Source organism: Nymphaea colorata, chromosome 7 (assembly GCF_008831285.2).
Source record: "Nymphaea colorata isolate Beijing-Zhang1983 chromosome 7, ASM883128v2, whole genome shotgun sequence".
Classification (NCBI taxonomy): Eukaryota; Viridiplantae; Streptophyta; class Magnoliopsida; order Nymphaeales; family Nymphaeaceae; genus Nymphaea; species Nymphaea colorata.
In genome coordinates, this window is record NC_045144.1 from 2,428,845 (window position 1) to 2,451,946 (window position 23,102).

The 23,102-nt window shown below is 38.0% G+C and overlaps 1 protein-coding gene across 1 annotated transcript; it reads left to right on the forward strand.

Annotated features, from left to right (window-relative positions):
• The first annotated feature begins 9,160 nt into the window (after positions 1-9,160).
• LOC116257745 (pentatricopeptide repeat-containing protein At1g62350) lies at positions 9,161-11,409 on the forward strand. The gene is made up of 2 exons (XM_031634716.2): positions 9,161-9,676; positions 10,993-11,409. Exons 1-2 carry the CDS (start codon positions 9,401-9,403, stop codon positions 11,377-11,379), a joined length of 663 nt encoding a protein of 220 aa, XP_031490576.1. The 5' UTR covers positions 9,161-9,400; the 3' UTR covers positions 11,380-11,409.
• The last annotated feature ends 11,693 nt before the right edge of the window (positions 11,410-23,102 follow it).

The following is a 23,102-nucleotide window of genomic DNA, read 5'->3' on the forward strand; positions in this document are numbered from 1 at the left end:
ACCTTATGGGCCCTCCTAGAAAACATGAAATTCCACCGGTGACTGTGCTATGACGCAACCAATTTGTGCTTCCCTAGGCACATAATGCACGTGTATCTCTAGAAGCAACGCTTCAGGTGCACCTACAACAATGTTGAAGAGGCACTACTAGTTTTTATTCCCTGCTGTCTTGTTTTCTTTTTATCTGGTACAGTAATATGCTCATATTAAAGAATGCCTTAATGATTGCCCCATCTATGCTTTACTCCATTATAGGCCAATTCCCCTGGGCACCCAGTGCTTTAGTGGGAACATAATATCGAATACCAAGGGATTTTATGGGCCATATTTTCTCTAGGAAAAAAAAAAGACTCTTGAAGGACGCAACATCATATGGCACATGATGACTAACGACATTCAAATGCCCTATGTTTGACAAGTACACATGCACTGTAAAATATGCACCCTTTTCAGAGAAATGATGCTACAATAGAGATGAAATTTGGAAAAATCACAAATCAAAATGCTACCACTCTCTATCAACTTAAAAAAAAAATAAAAAAAAAAACTTATTTTCTCCATGTTCCAATAAAAACTTACTGGGAGAGTGTCTTCCTACCTTTATTGCAATTGAATGGTTATTTACAAAAAAGAATGAAAAACAACAAAAAAAAACATTTACTATACTAGAGAAATGCAAAGTTAGATGCACAACATCGTATCGTAAAGCTCCCTAAAGACCAGAACAATGACTCCTAAAACTAGTAAGAGTCCCAACACTAGAGCATCTACCTCTACACTACAAACCCTTATCCTACCTCATATTTATCCACTGTTTTCAAACTTTGCTTAATCATTTTTCTTATTTGCATAGAGATGTTCAACTTTGAGATCTGCATGCATGCCCGTCAAAGGACTCCAACTCCGTCCATCTAGCTGGCCACCTTCATCTTCCAGCAATGCACCCTTTTAGTCTGGCCTCCTATCCTCTATTATTAGACGTCACTGACACCATACCTCTTTTGGCTACATGTTCTTGAAGGCATCTTCTCAGCATGCTAAACTCAGCCTTATCATGAAGTTCAACTAATTCTCTAACATTCCAATTCCATATATGTTGTCCCACGATCTCTATAACAACACACCCATCGACCACCTATCATCAGGAGTGTAAGGTTGCAAACTAGCGACTACTCACTATCCTCCTCTTTGCCCTAACACATATTACATTCAAATCAAGCCATATTTTCCGAGCCTCCCTTTCCCAATAATCTCACTTCATTGCCCGGTATGTTTTCTTACACCATTGCTAGATCATAAACTCAAACGCCTTTGACCATCCTTTTTCCCAGTTATCATGCCTAATGGCATTTTTCACCCATCAAAGATGCCAACACAACATATGAACTGAGATTGCCCAACATTTGGACACCCATTTAATACAAAAGTCTTCTTTCTGCCAAACTAAAACTAAGTTTTAACAAGCTCCCATGGTGTCCCTCTTCTCCCAAACCGACCCATTATCCAGCTCTAGGCTTTTCACTTCACTATAGTGAATCACTAGATGATTACTAGATTCAACCTTTTGTTTTCATAAATTACAATAATTTGTTAGCTGAATTCCTCGCTACTGAAAGATGTCCAAAGTTGGCAACCTATCCTCACAGACCAGATAAAGAAACCAACTAGCCCGAGGAGGGGCTAGGCCTGTCCATAGCCCCTGTCTCCAAGATTCTATTGCATTAATAATCCTAATCACCTCATGCACCTATTTAACCGAAATAGACTTATTAAAAGCATCTGACCAAAATATGTAAGATCATTTGGTGGGCCGACATATGTTTATGAGGAATTTCAGACATTATGGTTGTCTTAACGTAAATATCCGCTTAAGTGATTGCATTTTGGGATATTACGTCATTTTAGATGGTATGAGGTAATTTTGAAATGTATAGATACCAGTACGCAATTACGGACTCTTTGATGGGCGGAATTCGTAATTGTCCTCATTATAAAATTGTAGTGGTCCATGGGATCGTACAATGGTTGCCTGAAACATTGGTTTCTAGGGTTTTCCTCTTCCCCATCTAAGAGAGACCTCAAGCGCGCCGCAAAGACCCTGGAAGATCCTACCGCGATCTACCGTCCAGTTCTTCAGATGGATTCAGGTACGCTTCCGCTTTAAGTTTAAGGTTTTGTTTAATTCAATGATTTAGCATGAGCATGATCCTGTTTTGTTTACGACATATACGTTTGGTTTTGCGTATGCATGAAGGGGAGAAATCCCAACAATTGGTATCAGAGCCTATGCTCATTGTTGAATCGTTGATCTTTTGGATAATTTTTTTTTGTGAGTCTTCTCGTTCGGTTCTTCCCTGTTGTTGGCTGCGAGTTTCAAAAAAAAAAATTTTGGCGTGGGAAGCAATGGAAGCCGTCGGGCTTCCGCTGCAGCCGCCTGAGGATGCAGAGGGTATGGCATAAGGGACGGCTGGTTTTAGGCGGGCGACTATCGCCGGAAGGCGACGGATGGCTTCCAGCCGTCCTGGCGCGACCCACCAGTGGCCACCCACGCTGTTGGGTGGCCTGCTGGTGAACCCCTTTTCGTCTGTCTCAGCCATTGAAAAAAAAAAAGAGGAAGGGAAAGGGCGACGGTAGGGAGGGCGACATCGGTCGAAGGGCCACGACCGAAGACTTACCTGTCGCCGGACGGGGCCGTGCGACCCTCCGGCGCCCACCCATGGTCTCCGGCGACCTGCCGGTGGCTTTCTCGTCGCCGCTGCAGCCGCCCACACACAAAAACCAGAAAGAGAAAGGAGGCGAAAATCAGGAGAGAAAACCGGCCGATTCCGGCCAGTTTTCGGCGGGCGACGGCCGGCCATCGCGGCGGGCGACGGCCGGCCATCGCGGCGGCCGGCCAGCCGTCTTGGTAGCACCCGCCGGCGGCCACCCACGAAGTTGGGTGGCCAGCCAGTGGATGACCACCGCCCGCCTGTCGTTCGGCAGGCGAGCGGTGGAGACGACGCCCGAGCGGTCGAGCGAGTGGGTCGCATCGGGTCGGGTCTTGATAGACCCGATTCGGATCCATCAGTTTATTTAAAAAAAAAAAAATTGCCGCCCGCCCGCGCGCCTGCGTTGAAAGTTTTCGGATCAGGTCGGCAGGACCCGACCCGTATCCATGTGGTTTAAGTTTTGAGAAACGGTTCATCCTTGTCAAACCGGTTCTCAAAAGAGTCGAACCGGTTTGTTCGGTTTCAAACCGATTCAGTTTGTTTTTGACCGGTTCGGACCTTCCAGATCCGACTCGGACCATTTCAGAACCGGTTCATTTAGTTTTGGAACCGATTCTGGCATTTCAGAACCGATTAAGTTGATTTTTGAACCGATTCGAGCATTTTCAGACCGGTTCACTTGATATTTAGACCGATTCAGGGCTTTTCAGACCGGTTCATTGAGTTCTGGAACCGTTTTTAGCCATTTATTAACCGGTTCAGTGGGTTTTTTGAACCGATACGGTCTAATTTTGAACGGTTCGTCCAATTTTTGGACCGGTTCAGTCCTGTTTAGGGCTATGTGGGTGCTTTAGTTGTGGTTTAAGACCGATACTGGCCATTTTGAGGCCGATTCAGTGGTTCTTGACCCTCTTAAGCACGATTATGGTATCGGTTTATAAAATTTTGGTCTCTTTTGGGCCCATATCATTGAATTATTTGGTTTTGGATTTAATGTAGGGAAAATTTGTATGTAATTTGGTTTATGCATCAAGTTTTGGATTCATGTAAGGCAATTTTGTATGTGTCACATCATTGAATCATTTGGTTTTAGATTCAATGAATGACAAATTTTATATGTAAAATTTAATTCATGTATCATGTTTTGCATGTTTTAAATTTGTGGGTGTACTTTAGATGAATATTTGGATTATGAATTTAATCTTTGGCCATGTCTGTTGTTTGAAATGACTAAGTTTGTATTTTATGTCGCCAAAGTGACCTCTGTTGTACAAATTTGCCTGTTTTGAACATTAGATGATAGTATACTTGATCCATGCGGGCAATGATCAACCCAAAGGAGGATTGTTGCTTGGTTAGGTTTAAGTATACAGGGCAATGAATATGTGATAATTTTTCAGGTTTCCATGTGAATAGCGAGTTAATCCAAAGATAGGCTCGTTGTTTGACAAGGTTAATTATCTATATTCATTGTTGACCAAGAATACCACTTGCAGTTAGTATTTCAATCCAAAGATTGGATATTAACGTTGCACCGGTACCTTGTGATGGGTTTTGGGCCATTGTATCTAAATTCATTTATATTTGTTGTTTCATCTTTGTACATATATTGATTGTGAGCACACTTTGGCTTGTTCTTTGTATAGTGAGTTCTGCTTATATGATATTTGCAAATTTTGAGTACTATTCATGATTTAAATTATTCGATTTTTATAAGTAAGAAAAGAAAGACTGTTAAGGAAGTTGCAGTTGACCAATCATCCGTTATGAAACAAAAGAAGCATAATGAATGCCTATCAGGCTTCTTTTTTTCTAAGGTAAAGGTCATATGAAGGAGGATTGTACTGAGTATCACGCATGGTGTGAAATGAATGGTACATTTCTCACTTTGGTTTGTTCTGAGGTTAATTTAATTTCACTACCCAGAAACACTTGGTGGGTAGATTCAGGTACTACTACTCACATAAGTGTCTCTATGCAAGACAGCCTAAATTGTCAAACGCCAATTGATGCTAAAAGATTCATCTATGTGGGCGACAGCAAGAAGGCGAAGGTTGAAGCCGTAGCAGATTTTCGGTTATTCTTAAAGACTGGTTGTTGTTTGAATTTGACAGAAACTTATGTGGTACCGTCTTTTAGACGAAATTTGGTTTCTATTTTCTCACTGGATAAATTTGGTTATTATTGTTCATTTGGAGGAAATAAATTTAAGTAGTTTCTGCATTCAAATTTGAATTCCACTGGTTCTTTGTCTTGTAGCGATAACCTTTATTTGCTTGATACGGTTGCTTCATATAATGAAACCTTGCATGTTACGTTTAGTAGTACTAAAAGAAAATTAGCCAAAGAGAATTCAGCTATGTTATGGCATTGGCGCTTATGACATATCTCTGAAAAGAGAATATAAAGGCTTATGTCAAAAGGAATTCTTGAGTTCCTTGATTTTGCAAACTTTAATGTTTGCACTGATTGTATAAAGGGAAAATGAACAAACATTAAGGGGTTATAAGTTTTATAATCCATTCAGTAAGTCTTTCTTTGAAAAGAAAATGCTCATTTCTTTGAGGATATTGAGTTTGGGAAGGTGATCAGGTTAGAAACATTGCCTTTGAAGATGGACCTGAGTCTACTCTATTCAGATGAAGGCAATGATGTCGATCTCCCTACTGGAGAACAAACTCAACAACCTCAAGAAAATCAAACAGAGGTGCCACTGAAGAGATCCACTAGAGAGAGGAGAAATACAATTTCAAATGATTTTGTCTACCTCCAAGAACATGATGTTGATATGGGCTTAATAGAGGATGATCCTGTCAACCTCCAGCAAGCAATAAAGAGTTCTAAAATTCTTAAGTGGATAGATGTCATGAATGAGGAAATGAAGTCCATGATGGACAATGACGTATGGGAAGTTGTTCCCTTCCCTGAAGGTGTGAAACCCATTGGTTGTAAATGGATAATTAAAACCAAGAGGGATTCATTAGGTAACATCGAAAGGTATAAGGTACGTCTTGTCGCTAAGGGCTTTACTCAAAAGGAAGGCATTGATTATACAGAGACTTTTTCTCCAGTTTTGTCGAAAGACTCTTTCAGAACTATAATGGTACTTGTAGCTCATTTTGACTTAGAGCTGCATCATATGGATGTTAAGACGGTGTTTCTAAATGGAGACATTGACGAAACGATATATATGGTGCAACCAGAAAACTTTGCTTCAGGTGATGCAAAGAAAATGGTCTGCAAACTCAAGAAATCCATCTATGGGCTAAAGCAAGATTCTTGTCAGTGGTATTACAAATTTCATCAAGTTATAGTTTCATTTGGCTTTGAAACTAATATGGTTAATGAATGAGTATACCAAAACTTCAGTGGGGCAAATTTATCTTTCTGGTTTTATATGTCGATAATATATTCCTGGCAAGTAATGATGTGGGCATATTGCATGAAACTAAGATTTTTTGTCAACAAAGTTTGACATGAATGATCTTAGTTGTGCATCTTTTGTATTGGGGATCCAAATATTTCGATATCGTTCTCGGGGTATTCTTGGATTATCACAAAAGACCTACATTGATAAGGTACTTCAGCGATATGACATGAAGGATTGCACCCCATGAAAGACTCCAGTTGCTAAAGGAGACAAGTTTAGTCTTAAACAGTGCCCTAAAAGTAAAATCGAATCTAAGAAAATGGAAAGGATTCTCTATTTGTCTGTTGTGGGAAGCCTTATGTATGTTCAGGTTTGTACTCGTTTGGATATTGCATTTATCATTGGAATGTTAGGCAGATACTTAAGTGATCCTGGTATGGATCATTGGGAAGCAACCAAAAAGGTATTGAGGTACTTACAAAGAACAAAAGGTTTTATGCTCACATACAGGAAGTCAGACCAGTGGGAGATCATTGGGTATTCAGATTCTGACTTTGCTGGGTGCCAAGATAATGGCATTCAATCAGGTTTTGTGATTGCAGAATTTTGTCACGAGACTGCGCATTATGTATGGTATAAAAAGACCACTAAGGTTGTTGTGTGACAATAATTCAGCAGTCATGTACTCTTATAATAGCCACAGTTTGTCAAAGTCGAAGCACATCGACATTAAGTTTTTTGGTTGTTAAAGAGAGGATACAGAATGGTCAGGTGTCTTTAGAGCATATTGGGACAAACTCTATGATTACGGATCCGCTTACCAAGGGTTTAACACATAAGGTCTTTCACGAACATGTTGTTCATATGGGGGTGTTATCCTTGGATGATGTGCTGGTTTAGTGGGAGTTTGTATTTTGTTTGCTCTAATGTATGGACACGTATTCAGTTTTCTGCAGAATAAAGTTTAAAGTTCTTTGGTTTCATTCTGTATTTAGGTTTTGATCTCCATAAGGTTTTAAAGGTGGACCAGTTGAGAATAGACATGTTGTAATCACATTGCATGTAATTCTCATTCTATACATCCATATCAGATCTATGTCATTGATTATGTTAACATTTGTGATCATTGAAGGTTTAGCTAATTTTATTATAGTGAAAGCCGCTTTGGTTCTGTGTTGATATGGTCATGGATGAGATTGGTGAAAATGACGTTTAATAAGATAGCAATTATGAGCTCCTAAGGTTTGTGTAATGTCTGAATGTATAAAGACATATTTGGCCCAAGTGGGAGATTGTAAGATCATTTGGTGGGCCGACATATGTCTATGAGGAATTTCAAACATTATGGCTGTCTTAACGTAAATATCCACTTAAGTGATTGCATTTTGGGATATTACGTCATTTTAGATGGTATGAGGTAATTTTGAAACGTATAGATACCAGTACGCAATTACGAACTCTTTGATGGGCAGAATTCGTAATTGTCCTCATTATAAAATGGTAGTGGTCCCTGGGGTCGTGCAATGGTTGCCTGAAACATTGGTTTCTAGGGTTTTCCTCTTCTCCATCTGAGAGAGACCTCAAGCGCGCCGCAAAGACCCTGAAAGATCCTACCGCGATCTACCGTCCAGTTCTTCAGATGGATTCAGGTACGCTTCCGCTTTAAGTTTAAGGTTTTGTTTAATTCAATGATTTAGCATGAGCATGATCCTGTTTTGTTTAGGGCATATACGTTTGGTTTTGTGTATGCATGAAGGGGAGAAATCCCAACAAAATAAGCTTGTTATTCTCCTCTAATAGAGTCGCCTTTGAAAAGATCCACACATCCCCCATACCCTCTGGTACATCAACAACATACCTCCTTTTGGCGCAGCCATGCTTATGCCTAAGCCCTGCCAAACTCTGCTAGAGTCCTCCTCACTTCAAATTCAACCAGGATATCATCCTCCCCACTTATCTAACCAGAATTTAGCCGTCTGGCCGTTCCCAATTTTCCACCTTACTTTCACTTCCATTCTTCTCCACCCCGATCGAACTCTTTCAAGCCTACGATCCCCACCATGGCTTCCTTGTAGACCATAACCTTTCCTGCCGCCCGTGTTGGTCATGCCCACGTTCGCATCTGTTTTCACCGTGCATGTATTTCACCTGCATGTAAACGGGAGATTGTCCATTGAAAGATGGATCGAGGTGTAACCCATCATTACTGGACCCAGTACTCAAGATCCAACATACACTCCGCAGTTGGGCTGCACCAACGAGTTGAGCCAACTTGAGCTCGACTTGAACTGCACAAACTCGATTCATTTATAAATGAGGATTCGGATTTCAAATGTGTGCTTGAAATGTTAAATGAGTCGAAGCTAGAGTTGTAATAACTCAGACTTGTTTAAACTCGGCTCGACTAAATAATGAATGTTGACTAATAATGAAAAAATAGTTAAATGAGTAGCAAGTAAACTAGCTAACAAGTTAAAAAAAAACGACACATGCTTAACATAAACGAGTTAAACAAGTTGAATTCGAGCTCGACGTTACATCATCGAGTCAACCTCGAGCTTGGCCTATCGAGCTCGACTCAAGTTTGAATCGAATCCAAGCTCGAGTTTTCTGAGGAGAGTCGAGCTCGAGCTGGCCTACTCCAGCTCGACTCGGCTCGTGTCTAGACATGTTCAAGGAGTCGAGCCAACTCAGGCTCAGCTCTCGTGTGTAGAAATGTTCAACGAGTCAAGCCAATTCAGGTTCGACTCGAACTTAATGTTAAATGAATCCAATCGAGTTTAATTGAGTCAAGTTCGAGTTAGATGAACTCTGATTCAATTAAACTCGATTAGATTCATTTAACATTAATACTTATTTTTATAATTTCAAACACTAAACTGGCTTAAGTAAAAATATTAAAAGTTTAAACATAAAATATATATTAAATAACGCAAAGCTTAACCGAGTCGAGCTTTGAGGTTGAGCTACTCCTCTCTTAAGCAAGTCGAGCTTGAAGTCACGTCGTAAAGCTCGAGTCGAGTCGAATCGAGTTATATGTAGCTTGAGTAGAGTCGAGTTATATGGGCCTTAAATACTCGAATAGCGGGAGGGAGCTCGTGTTTGGGCTTCCTCCCATCCCTCAGCGCCCGCTAGAGAAGTCTGGTAATCCTTCCTGCTTCGTGGCGCAGAGGGAGGGAGCGAAAAAGGAGGAAGAGGATAAAAGGCGGCGATTGCCGGAGAAAAGCCAGCGAACCTCCACACAGTTCTGAACGAGCAGAGCGTCTTTTTTCTTTTTGGAGTCTCGTATTGGCATTAGCGGCACGGTAAAGAGATAGAGGAGATGGGAATGAGGCGTTTCCTGAGGTTCGGCGTCCAGCGCGCGTTCTCCTCCTCCTACCCGTCCTCGAGCCCGAGCTTGTCCATATGGAGGGGGAAGAGGAAGGAGATGGGAAAAGAAGGGCTGATGGTTGTCCAGGAAATGAAGCGTCTGCAGAACTCCCCTCCCGAGCGCCTTCAGTCCTTCATCAAATCCCGCGTCTCTCGCCTCCTCAAATCCGACCTCCTGGCTGTGCTAGCCGAGTTCCAAAGACAAGACAACGTCTCCCTCTGCCTCATGGTTCGTCCTTCTTCCCCCTTCAACCTTTTTCTTCTTCCATCTTGTCACCCCTTCTCTGCTATTTGTCATACTTCAATTTTTTGTTTTACTTTTTTTCCCTTAGTGGCTTCAGCAATCGGTACTTTGTTTGCCATTCAGTTATTTCCTCGTTCCCGTAGTGGGCTTTCCAACATTTAGCTAATTTCTTGATTATTGTCGTATGTGCCCGGTCTCTTGATTCTTATCCCCGGTCCCTGTTGATGGTCTAAAATATTTTCTTTATGCTAATACACCAAATGAAGGAAATCCCATTTGGTTGAATCTGTTTCTTTTAATACGATGTGATCTTGAGATTGAGGAATATGGTGCTTGAAATCAAGGAAGCAATCATACGAGAAAGTTTAAAATGATGATGTTTCTAAGGTCTGCTCAGTTCTAGGAACAAATCTTAGAATAAGGCTTGGAGAAATGAACAAGGTATTTTCAGGCTCAGTTCATCACTAGCCGAGCCCGAGTCATTTAGTAGTGAAAACTGCTTGTTCAGGCTTGCCTCATGAACTGTTCGGTTTATATAACAAGCTGACCTTAAATTGATTCAAGCTAGATGTTGAGGTTGTGAGTGCAATTTAACAATGAGATGGAATGTGAATGATTGATATTGAAATCGTTGGTTGAGTTTTGCTCATGTGTATATATGAATTGGTATACATTTAAATATAAGTAATTGGGAAATTAAGGGTTACGATTCTGCTTTTTACAACATTGGGTGCTGGAATGAGGTTCTATGAGCTTTCAATGTTATCTGCCTTTGAAAAGCACTTCTAAAACTATAGAGGAAGTTTCTCAGTGGCCATAGATTTGCTCTTTTGTCACAAGTCATAGTTCACATAGCTGCTTAAAACAGACCTACGCGGTCACATGAGAAGAAATGTACCTTCTCTTTGGTCAAACAAGGAAGCTCCCCCTTCCAAGAAGAAATCCACCTTCTGTTTTCCCAATAGAGGCTTTTTCTGTGGATGTTCTTTTCCAGTAGATCTAAAAGAGTCTTCTTTCAAAGTAACTCATGCATTTTTTTCTCTGTAAAAGCTGTCAGAAACATGCGATAACCATCCGTATTCAGATTAACATAAATCCACACTGTCTATCCTGTCTGTCTGTCGTGCATCCTATGTTCTATAGTCTCAAAAGTGTTTGATCTTCTCATGAAGGGTGAGAATTCTTGGTTTCAACCCCAATCCCATTCCCCAGTAGAACTTTGTCTATGTGCATCACACGTAGGCTTGTGTGTATGCATGTCTGTGTACTTTAAGCTAATGATGCTGACATATTGATAGCAGGTTTATGAATTGGTACGCAAGGAGATATGGTACAAGCCAGACATGTTCTTTTACAGAGACATGCTTATGATGTTGGCGCAAAATAAGCAGGCTGAAAAGCTAATGCAAGTTTGGGAAGATTCCAAGAGGGAGAAGGTCCATTTTGATCAGCATACCTATGGTGACATAATAAGGTGCTTGTTGGACAACAATCTACCTTCTCAAGCAATGGTATTTTACAGTGAGATGAAAGAATCCCCTGAACCACCCTTGTCGTTGCCTTACCGTGTAATCCTGAAAGGCCTTGTACCGTATCCTGAATTAAGGGAAAAAGTAAAAGAAGATTTCTTGGAGCTTTTCCCTGGTATGTTTATATATGATCCGCCAGATGGTTTAACTGACAATTAATGGATTTTTCTCTTTTGGGGTGATCGCTGACGAGAAATCTCCTTCTTATATTCCTGCTGATGCTATTGCCTGCCACCTTAAGGTTTATGTTTACTTTCATGAGAAACTTGTTCTTCTTTTTTCACTTTTGCCCTTTGTGGAAGCTTTCTGTTTAAGAAGTTTATCCGTCAAGGTTAGTGAGCCTGATATAAAGGTTGACAGCAGACTGCAAGGATACAGCGCAGAAGTGTGAAGCTCTGCGTTAGTATAGTACGTACTGTCACCAAAAACGCCGTTTCTTTAAAAAAAAACACGTATTATATGTCAAAAATACCTCTGTCGTATAATATTCGTATTATACGTTTTTTTTCCTTTGTTTCCGTTTTTTGATGTTTTTTTATTAATTTTTCATTTTTTATAATTTTTAAGATGTATTAAATGTTTAAATTTTTTAAAAAAATTAGGAACTTTTCCCGTTTTATTCTCGAGATATAAAACTTTGTCGTATTATACCTGTCTTTTTCCTCACTGTTTAATACCCAAGGAATGAAAAGATTGCGATTGCTTGCTTAATTGCTTTATAAAAAAAGGTTGCCCTTGAAAAGAATGAGCTAAAACTAACATCCAAATAAATTGACAATAAATAAATTGACAATAAATTCACCAGAGCAGCTCTGCCAGAAATAAATTGACCGCCTGGAAGGGATAGAATTACTTGAAAAATAACTCTTCTTACACATGAAATTCTTCCTCCAGCTTAAATAAATGAATTTTTAGGCAGGGTACAGGAGAAAAATGGATGCTAATAAAATCGCATGGTATTCAGAATTTCATGAGAAGGTTAACAAAAAGGTAAACCTTTAGAGGGTGTTTGGATGGACCATTCATCTAACCCAATTTTCTACAAATTGGGTTTTATAAATTTTTTAATGAGTTTTAAAAACTTGATTTGTTTGTTTGGTTGGCAACTTGTTTACATGTAAAGTTTTGTTATCAAATCTTACATGCAGTACTCACCTCTATTTTTTTGTGCAGGATTTCCAGAGACGGGACCTAACCTGTCAACGAGGTATGACCGTCCTTAATACCTTAAATAGGGATAAGGACTAGACCAAAATGTTCTATTTCTTAAGTCTAAAATGTTATCTAAAACATAAAAAAGCAAACATACCTTAATTTTGGAATCATGCATGTTTTAAAATTTAATTACATTTTAGAAGTGGATTGATGAATAAGAAAAAATTAAACTTGACGTATATTCATGTCTAGATCATCATAGATCAATGCAAATCAGAATCCTAGATCTAAAATGACATATGCAAAACTAGGTCAAGTAAACTTTGAGTCCGGTCTCTACTAGGACCAGGGTATAGGAGATTAACCTAGTAGGGAGATTTGAATCCGAATCTAAAAATTGAGATTAGGATATGAAGGAGTCTTGTTCTAAATTTGAAATAGATCGTATCATGTTATGGAAATTCATGATCCAAAATCTAAGGTTTGAGAGTGAAATCTAATATCCAAGATCTAAGATTTGAGATCCAAAACCTGAGATAAAAATCCATAATCTAATGCTTGAGATCTCTTAAATCCAAAATCCAACATCCAACATCCGAAATCCAAATTTTGAAACCTAAAATCTGATATCGAAAATCCATAATCTAGGATTCAAGACTCTAAATCCAATATCATGATCTGAAATTTATTATTCAAGACTCATTAGATGAAACCTAATCCAAAATCCGAAGTCCAAGATCCAAAATCTAATATTCAAAATCTAAAATCCAAGATCTAGAACCTGAAAATCTGAGGTTTGTGATCCAAAATCCATGATCCCATGTTTAAAAACTAAGATCCAAAATCCAATGCCCGATATCTAAAATGCAAGATCCATAATCAGAAATGAAAGGATTGAGTGACTTTCCCGTATGCATCTTTGGAAATGTAAATGCGCCTCTTACCATTGACTGCCTTCCATTCCAGTGGTGGAATGTCTTCCTCAAGTTTGAGCATCCACTACCAACGCCCAAGTCCGTTGCATTCTTTGGCCAGTAGCTAGTGGTCTCGCGATTCTGCGTCCCAAACATCAACTGCTTCTGGCGGGGGCCATGTTCTTTATTCTCTTCCACCTCCCGCATCGAATGGAACTCCTTCATCCCGGGAGCATTCGCCTACTCTTCACCCTTCCCAGGTCTCCCTCACCAGCGCATTGACACGTTCCCCGTCGGAGAGTATGGGTACGGGGGTACGGCTACTGATACGGCTATTGGTACGACGTTTTCATAAATCTTAGTCACAACAAAAATGTTCATTTTCATTTTGATAAAAAGCTTCAATGAAAATGCCAACAAAAAGAGGTTACAAGTAAAAAAAACTTTATTTTAGTTATAATATCGTTTGGATCTGGTTTCAGATCATGAAAATGTCAACAAAAAGAGGTTTCAAGTCAAAAAAAACAAAAAAAATATATTTTAGTTATAATATAATTTGGATCTGGTTTCGGATCATGAAAATGCCAACAAAAAGAGGCTACAAGTAAAAAAAAAACAAAAAACAAAAAACTTTAGTTTAGTTATAATACAGTTTAGATCTAGTTTCAATCTGAAACCAGATCCAAACGTACCATGCCGTACCACCGTACAGGTACTGCCGTACTAATGTAATGTACCGGTACTGGTACGCCACCAAAAGTGGCGTACCACTGTGACAGCCCAGTGGCCAGCGTCTCCATCTTCTATGACAATCCTGTCCAAACGCACCAAACCCTAGCACACGCTTTTCTCACCCATTGTATGCCCTATGTATAGGAAGATTTTGAATTCCTTGAAGCTTTTGACAAGATTATGTCAACGATGAGTTTGGATTTTTCATCTACCATTTTGGGCGAACTTGGTTTATTACTAGAAGAGAATCTCTAAAGATATGGACTCTTTTTACCTAAAAATTTTCTAGTGTCTCACGTCCTTACATTAAACCCTTGTATTCTGTCCTATTATGGGTACAAAAATAACTCAACTGAAGGGAATAAGGGATCATCTCGATCAAAAGGATTCTGATATCCGTACCTATCGTAGTTTGAAGCTGTCTAAAAGGAGATTCCATACAGATTTTGGTTTGACTCAGACAACATGCTTATCTTCAAAGTCATCATCCACTTTGATTTCTTCTATTAATGAACAAACCGTCAATTCATCGGTCATTGTTTGTCCTTTGATAGACTTTTTTTTAAAACATATTCTAAATTATATTGCGTCAAAAGTACCTACCACTTGGCAATGTGACTGTTGACAAAGGGTTGCCCCAAAATGTATATGAGGGGATTAAGTTTAAAAACAAACCTGCCTTCACAAAACAAAAGATAGTGCCTAAGTTTTTGACACATTCATATGAAGGCTAAGAAATCTTCTGTCATAAAATTAATGCTTTCTCTCAGACCGGAAAAAGGTTTTTACTAACATAATAAATGATATGTTCGGCTTTTTCAAGCCTCCTCATATTGAGTGAGAAAACCTCCAAAAACTGATTTATTGATATAGATGTGTAGAAGTAGTGATTTGCCCAAAATTGGTATTTCTAAAACTGAAGGATTCAAATGATATTTCTTGATTCTCTCAAGTGATTGTTGGTATTATGACCTTCATTTAAACTGGACACCTTCTTGGAGTAGATGATACTGTGCATCGATAGGTTAGAAGGGAAGCAGTAATTTACCAAAATTATAAGCCAAAGATGCATCTTTACAAGTTGAGATGAAGCTATAAAGAAAAAAAATGTTTGAACACCTTAGAAAGAAAATCAATGTAATACTCTTTTATCTTCGATTTGACCATGATATTATCAACAAATGTATTCATAAATTTATGCATTTGATCGTGGAATATGGTTGCCATAGACTTTTGCTAAATTATACTGGTATTTTTTAAACACAAAAGGCATAATAGTATAGTAGAATGTCCGCTATGGAATTGTGACTGAGGTCAACCTAAGTATCCATCAATAAAGGAAAACATGACATGACCCATTGTGTCACCCACTAGGCAATCAATATTTAGGAAGGGTTAATCGTCGTTGGAAATTGCATTATGGAGACCTATGGAATCTATGCATATATGCACCTTGCCATTTTTCTTTCGACATGACCACTATGTTGGCGAGCCACTCAACGTGGTCGATAGTATGGATAAATCCAGCTCTTTAATAGATCTTCAATGCCTTCATTGACTTTGCAATCTATCTAGGATCTATCTTTCTAAACTTGTACTTGACAGGCTTGCAATGATGACTTAAGAGTGACCATTTGCTTCACTAGTTTAAGATCAAGCTTGACCATGCCTTCATAGATCCAAACTAACAAGTCATTCTTTTTCTAGAGGACGAAGGCTGATACCAACCTATAAAACCTTGGGATCGTCTTCTGTACAGATAATAACCTGTTTGATGGGATTGTTAACTAATGTAGATGGTTGATTTTCCTTCTTAACCTGGGCAAATTAAGACAGCTCTGGCAATGAAAGACCAGGTTTTTCTGATATTGCTTCCTACTATGATGCAGCTAATTCTGTTCTGTGTTGCTCTTGATCACTGCCAACTACTCTGACCTCTGGGTTGTCCTTGGTAGGCTGAGGGGAATAACCTTACCTTTTTGGGATTGGCCACATGCTACTTGAGTGCCTTCTGTGGTGCACTTCTTGAACTCCTAGATCATGATGAAATGCCTTACTCAAGAAACCATAAGCACAAGGGTTATCAAAGATATTATTGTGCAAGGGAAATATCGAAATAGGGAAAGGGACCATTTTGAACCCATAGAAAATTGACTTTTATTGATCATGAAGCAATTGGAGAAGAACACATCAACCTTAGTTTGTGATTTTGATCTAAATGAATGCTTAATAGTTTAGTTGATCTATTCAATTTATGTGACATATGCTTGTGTGCTTCCTGTTTAAAATTGCTTGCAAGCATATTTGGATTAAATTTTGCTTTATTTCAAAAGTCCAACTTAAATAAGAAACAAGCTAGAAAACTTTGATTTTTTATTCTTTGGAATCTTTGATTTTTACAGAATTAGAAAATACCAAATTTTGATTAGGGATTTTTGCAAATGGAGTATTTTTTATCCAAGATTTAAGACATATTAAAAAAAAAAAAAATTGTCTTTGTTTCACTTTTCCTTTGTCTCTGGATAAAAGTTAAAGTTTGGATCTGATTTTTTGTACATAGTTTCATTGATCTGTTTAGAATTAGTTCTTAAGTTTTAGAAATTTTGAAATCCTTAGTGAATTTTGACATATTTTAGGGGTTCCCCATTTCTGTTCTTCATAAAATAGAATTATGAAGCTTTGGCCTTTTAACCCTATTCTCATGTTTTTTATTTCTCTGTAGACAATTTCTGCAAATTTTTTGGAATCTTATTTTTCTTTAACCTGTCTAGCGTTTTATTTATATTTTTTTGTGAGCTTAGGAGCTTTCTGTCCCTGCTCATCAAAAGGAAATTCCATAGAATTTCAGGCGTAGGAAGAAGAGGCAATTTAGGAGTTGTTTTGTGAGACAAAATGATTAATTTGAGTGAAACTTGAGTGAGTAGGGCCTCAAAGTGAAATGAGTAAGTTGCCTAATTTCTTTGTGTTTGAGTGGTTCCACCAGTTTGATTGCTAGTTGGGTTGTTATTTGGCAATTTGTGAGAACTTATTTAGTTGAGTGTGATTTGTGATTCTAAACATATTTAGATGTGTCTTAGGAAAAATCACATTTTATTTGAATCATGTACTTCCTTTTACCAAGTATATGTATACGTGACATACATTGCTTCACCCCTTTGATCTAGATCCAAGGCAACTTCTGTGGAGATAAATCCATCAAAACAAGAAAGGAAATATGACAGAGCATAATGTTCCAAAACCAGAGAGACTAGCCATGTTATTGAGTGAGTACATCCCAACGGAGTAACACAATGGCTGAGATTGGAGCCATTCAAATTGAGATTATGGCAATTGTGGAGCCAAAAAAATTATGGCTAAGGGGTAGTAACATTGCCAACTTTAAAAAAGTGCTCTATATATAAATAAGTAAAAAAAACAATGAGGCACCAATGTATAAATAAAGGAATGTTTTGTCTTGCTAGTGTGGGCAATTGTACATACTAGTCTGCACATGTATACATGTAAAATTTTGCAATCTTACATGCACAACATATAATTAAATTTCATCATCTATACTGATGCGATCCATTGTCAATACGAGGTCTGACAATTCTTAGCACATTTATTTGCGGTAATCAAACCAAGAACTAGACTTTATATTTTAAATTCTATGAATTAAATGTTGCTCAAAATCTAAGGAAGTAAATGTCTCCTAAACTTGGAACAATGTAAGTTCTAAAATTCTAATTAAATTTTCAGAAAGAGAAAGTGTGGAAGAGGAGAGATCAAATTGAATTTGTTCACATTCAATTCATCATTGATCCATGCAATGTGAAAACCTAAGCTTAGAATGGTGCATGTACAACTAGATCAAATAAACTCAAAATCCAGTCTCTATTGGTTTATGATTGGGACGTGGACCTAGACACAAGAAGCTAATTTCAAATTCAATTAATTGATTTTGATCCAAGCATTCCAATTTTGTAATCATATTAAGTCCTAGTTAGACCAAGTCTCACTATTTGTAAAATCAGGTATAAAGCATATCTGCATGGTTTCACAGTGTATTATATTGAAATAATTGATTTTATAAGTGAAATGGGATTTGAAAATGATATGCAAATTGAATTTATATCTAAAACCATTCCAACCATCACCTGTATGCTTGCTCTGGTCTCATCTTTAACCCTAAGCAATGTGGAGATTCATCGTTTTGCCTTGAGGTCAAATGACTGTGAGGTGTCTAATTGAGACTATGAATTGCTTACATTGGACTTCTCATCTTTAACCCTAAGCAATGTGGAGATTCATCGTTTTGCCTTGAGGTCAAATGATTATGAGGTGTCTAATTGACAAACTATGAATTGCTTACATTGGACTTGTGGCTACAAACTGTGAATCAATACACAACAAGAAAGATTCCCACCTCCCCTTGCCTCTGTTGACTGTCCTTTCAAGCAATAAGATTGATAGTTATCATCGAGCAAGTGAACCTTGGGCTTTACACCAAACGCATACTGATGTGATGCTTCATGTCATTATAGTGGAACATGAGTCCACCCATTGTTCTCTTGGAGGTAGAGTTTACTTAAAACTAAGACTGGGCAACTGGTCGGAAGTGGGTTGCCCTCATGGCAACCGGGCCTCAAAGCAATGGGCTGGGCCTAGGAAACGAGTCGTGCTTGGGCTGCCCTCATGGCAATCGGGCCCCAAAGCATCTGGCCAAGCATAAGCACACATAGCAGCCAGGCCAAGTTGGGCATGCAGACTGCTGGGTGTTGGGGTCCATAAGAGGGTTTCTACTAAAAAAAATTCATATCGTTTGAACTTTGGAGTTTGACAAGGAAAACCTTTCACTTTGATGCATAACCCACACAGCCACAGTCTCTCTCTCTCAAAGAAGCCAATGGCTCCTCTTCTTCACTCTCTCTTTCTCTTTATGTCTCTCTTTGTCTAGCGGCCCGACAGTCTAGTGGACTATCTCTACTTGAAAGGTGTCAACAACTCACCTCTTCTTAGTTCATACGTTTTTGTGGAAACACCCTATCGGAGGCCCACCACATGTATGATTCATGCATCTTGATCCCCACTTTGTTTTGTTGATACCATGCCGGCCTGCCCTCTGTAGTCCCTGCTTGCCATGATGCCCTACCAAAACTCCCTTTCTGTATTAAAGGCAAAGGACCATACCACAACCATTCTGGTTTTTTTTTCTACATTATCTTTTATGTTCTAGTTTTCGAATTAGTCTTGATTTTGATGATGGAACCATCTCAGTTTCAATCTGGACTTCCTTCCACTTGGGAAGCTGAATACAAAGTGCTGGTCACCACTTGAGTTGCTTGGAGATTGTACGGTTGAAGAGCCTTTTAAAAGGTATAGGTGCTTCCTTAAAGATGCTATAAAACTCTATTGTGATAATAAGTGTGATTCATTTTTTTTCATTTAAATTCTCATGCTGGTTGGAGTGTTGATTTGGAAGCTTTTCATTGGCATTTAAGTGTGTCATTCATGCCCTTTTTAATTATTCATTAGTAAGTCCATAGTTGTTTAGTTGGTACATAAATATGAACATGCATGTTTTTGTTCATTTCTTTCTCTCTCTCTCCATCTATTTGTATTAATTTATTTAATATCAATGTTTTTTGTTTTCTATTGGTATAGGATCCAATGCGCATGCATATGAAAGTAATGATACTGATTCTACTGAATTGAGGTTCACCTCATCCTCCCCCTGAAAAGGACTTGAGATGTGTGGGCAGATTTTAAGTTGGTTAAATATAAAAACACACTAAGAGCTAAATGTGTACATTGTAGTGAACGATTGAATGGAGACAACAATTTTGGGACTCGTCACTTCCATCAGCACAGGGAAACATGTTCCAAAAAGCACACTTATCATTTTTCTCATCAATAACATGATATTTTTGTATATGATTAAAAGACAAGTCATTTTCTTGTAATAGGATAATGCTTTTAGGATTCAATAGGAAATAAAACCACCCCAGAAAACACATTGCAACTTAGTATATACATTGATAATTGACACTATAATCTAATCAAACTACTTCAGCAAATTGTCAACAATAAAGAAGACCAAATATGGCTCTACGTGGACAGCCATATCTATCTTGATGGTGTCTCTACATATGATAAAGATAAAGCTAGATGGTGTCTCTACATACAAAAAAGATAAAGCTATATGCCAAAAAATCTGAAACAATGTAAGATCATTTGTATGGCAAGTCCAAGACTTAACTTGAAGCAACCATAACTTATACGGTATATGACCCAAGAATATATTTGAAGGACCTTAAACTAGTAGGAATATCAATGGATCAAACCAATGTTATTTGTATCATAGGATACAGAGGTGTGTAGTATGATACATTTCATACAAGTAGGGAAACCTATTTGCTACACGTTCGATACACATTTTATCGTAGGTGTATCAGCCGTATCATACGATTTTATTGTACAATAATGTGCAGTTTTAGAAAAGGGGTCCAATGCCCCTTTTGGTCAACCTTTTTTTTAGAACTGTCTCTCATCCCTTCATTTTCAACATTTTTAAGAGCTTTGGGAGGGAGAAATTTTGCTGATTTTAGAGAGAAATTGCCAAAAAATCATCAACTTGAGGGAGAAATCGGTAGTTTGAAGGGAGATCTGCTTGTGGGAAGCTCATTTGTGTTTGGCAAAAAGAGGCTTTTGTGTTTCTTCATATTGATTGGTGACAATCATGATATTGATCAAAAGCATATTTTCAACATATCCTCTAGCATTGAACAAATTATAAATTATATCTATATGTTTTGGTGTGATATAAAGACTTCAATTTATTTTCATAATGTGTTATTGACATATCATGGCTTATGATTGATGAATAATGAATTTTTTAATAGAACATATTTTCATGATTCTATTTTTATGAAAATTTCTCTATCTATTTTTATTTTTCTTATCTTTTATGAATTATAAAACATTCTTGTCATATGTTCACAATATACTATGGTACAACATAACATACAAGTTGGTCAGTCTGATACACTTTATGATATGTCTTTTACAACATTGGATCAAACTAGTCAATGAACCCAAAAGTTTTTTCTTTGGGTTTTGACTATCTTATTGTTAATCACTTTTGGATGTGACCTGTGGTCTTGCATCCATATCTCAGCAAATCCAAATTTGAATCTAAATGTGTGTGTAAATGTTATGGTCCTCCATATCCATGAATCTAGAACCCAGTATTAGAAATCTATGAGTATGAACTCAATCTAGGAACTCAAGTTGACCAGGGATCACAATTAAGCTAGACATATTGATACCATGTCAAATTTGTTTGCTTGGAAAATGAGACTACAACAATTCAAAGGTGAGGTGATCAACTCATCAACTTAAAGCCTGTTGTAACAAATAAAGGAAAGGAAAACATTGCGCATATAAAGATCGCCGAAAGCACTACCATACAAAAAAGAACAACGGGCAATCGAAAGCGACAAACCTAGTGGTCTCAAATGTTACCTTGTAAATATTCCAAGTCAGAGAGGCACAAGAGTGCTCGATGAATGAGCTATTGTGCACTCTTTCATTGGGTCTAGGCAAACCTCTTGGCGGTCTTTGCACCCCAACCACCTTTTTCACTGAGCAATTATTTAGGGGCCTTAGATGGCGATCCATGCTATTTTCCTCTCGATGATGAAGCTTATCCCCCATTGTCTCACATGAGTTCCCGTTAGTCACGTCAGCATTCTCACTTCTGATATCTCCAGGTGTTGTCGCCAAAACCTTCCCTATCGTTTCATTACTCAATTTAAAGGCTTATATAACTGCCCACACTGAATTTCTCCCTACTTGTTCTCTACTTGCTCTATAAAACAATTGGTATGTCCTTCAATTTCAAAACAAAAAATGGTGAGAAAATTAGTTTTAAATGAAACTTAAAGGAAATAACTTGTGGAGATGAAATCCATCAATAATTGGAGGGATGAAAAAGAAAGAGAAAAGCTCAGGAAGTACAAATATGGACTGATGTAGTTCTTATCATCTGGGTTTCTCTTTTACAGAATCATAAAGATCACAAGCCAAACCAGCATTGTCTTGCTTTCTCATCCTTCCTTGATCTTATTGTTCTTTTAGGGGCTGTTTGGCACTTATAATAGATTGTTAATGTCTAATGATGCTGCTCTAAAATTTGGGGTATATTCATAGAACACTATGTGAATCTACTCAAGTTTTGGTGTAGTTTCACTAAAAAGTAACAAATTATTACTAATGCCAAACGACATCTTATAGATTTAAGATATAAATAGTAAAAGATATAGCTAAGATATTGGCTACAGTTAAATGGACACCTATCAGTTAAACTACAAACTCTAGAAAATAAAAACTCAATAATCGACAAAAGAAGAGCCTATCTTGGTGGTTTTGGAACTACTACCAAGATAAGTAGAACTAAGACTAACAAAAAACCACTTTTTTAATTATGTATACATAAATTTGCGTATCGTTTTAAGAATAGTCAGAGAAAGACTTGAGTGGCTGGCTCCACCTCAATTTTTTTTTTCTAAATTTACATATAAATAATAAAAAATTTCAATTGTTCTATATAAAAAATTTGAAAAATGATATTTCGACTGTAGTCAAAATTTAAAAACTTTAATTTAGCTCGACTCATGAAAAATTTCTGGTTTCACCCTGACCATAAGAAATGAAGCCAACCAAAATCATGATTAGTCCGTAGAAAGATAATTTAGGTTCGTCTGCATCCATGATATTGATTCAGTCGATAAATGAAGCTAATTGGAAGTGCATAGCATTTGGAAAGGATGGGTCGTTCACCCAAACAAACATGCATAGGAGCGTTCATAAATCTTCTCTAAACACCCATCGACAGACACGTACAGTCGGCACGAGTCCGGGTGCGGTCAGTTGAAAAGAAGCGTCCTAACCGCAGTAAGCTGTGTTCGTCCAATTTTGACGCGCACCTGATCGGCGTCGGGTGCGGTCAGCTCACATAGGGTCCAAATGCGTTTCATTTTCGGTTTGTTTGGGTTTGTATTTTTTTTTAAAACTTGTTAAAATGTGAACGGAAAGGGGGTT

Excerpts from the sequence above, each read along its gene's own strand:
- LOC116257745 (XM_031634716.2), top strand. The coding sequence starts at position 9,401 with ATGGGAATGAGGCGTTTCCTGAGGTTCGGCGTCCAGCGCGCGTTCTCC. Across the intron at positions 9,677-10,992 it reads ACGTCTCCCTCTGCCTCATG|GTTTATGAATTGGTACGCAA; the intron begins GTTCGTCCTTCT and ends TATTGATAGCAG.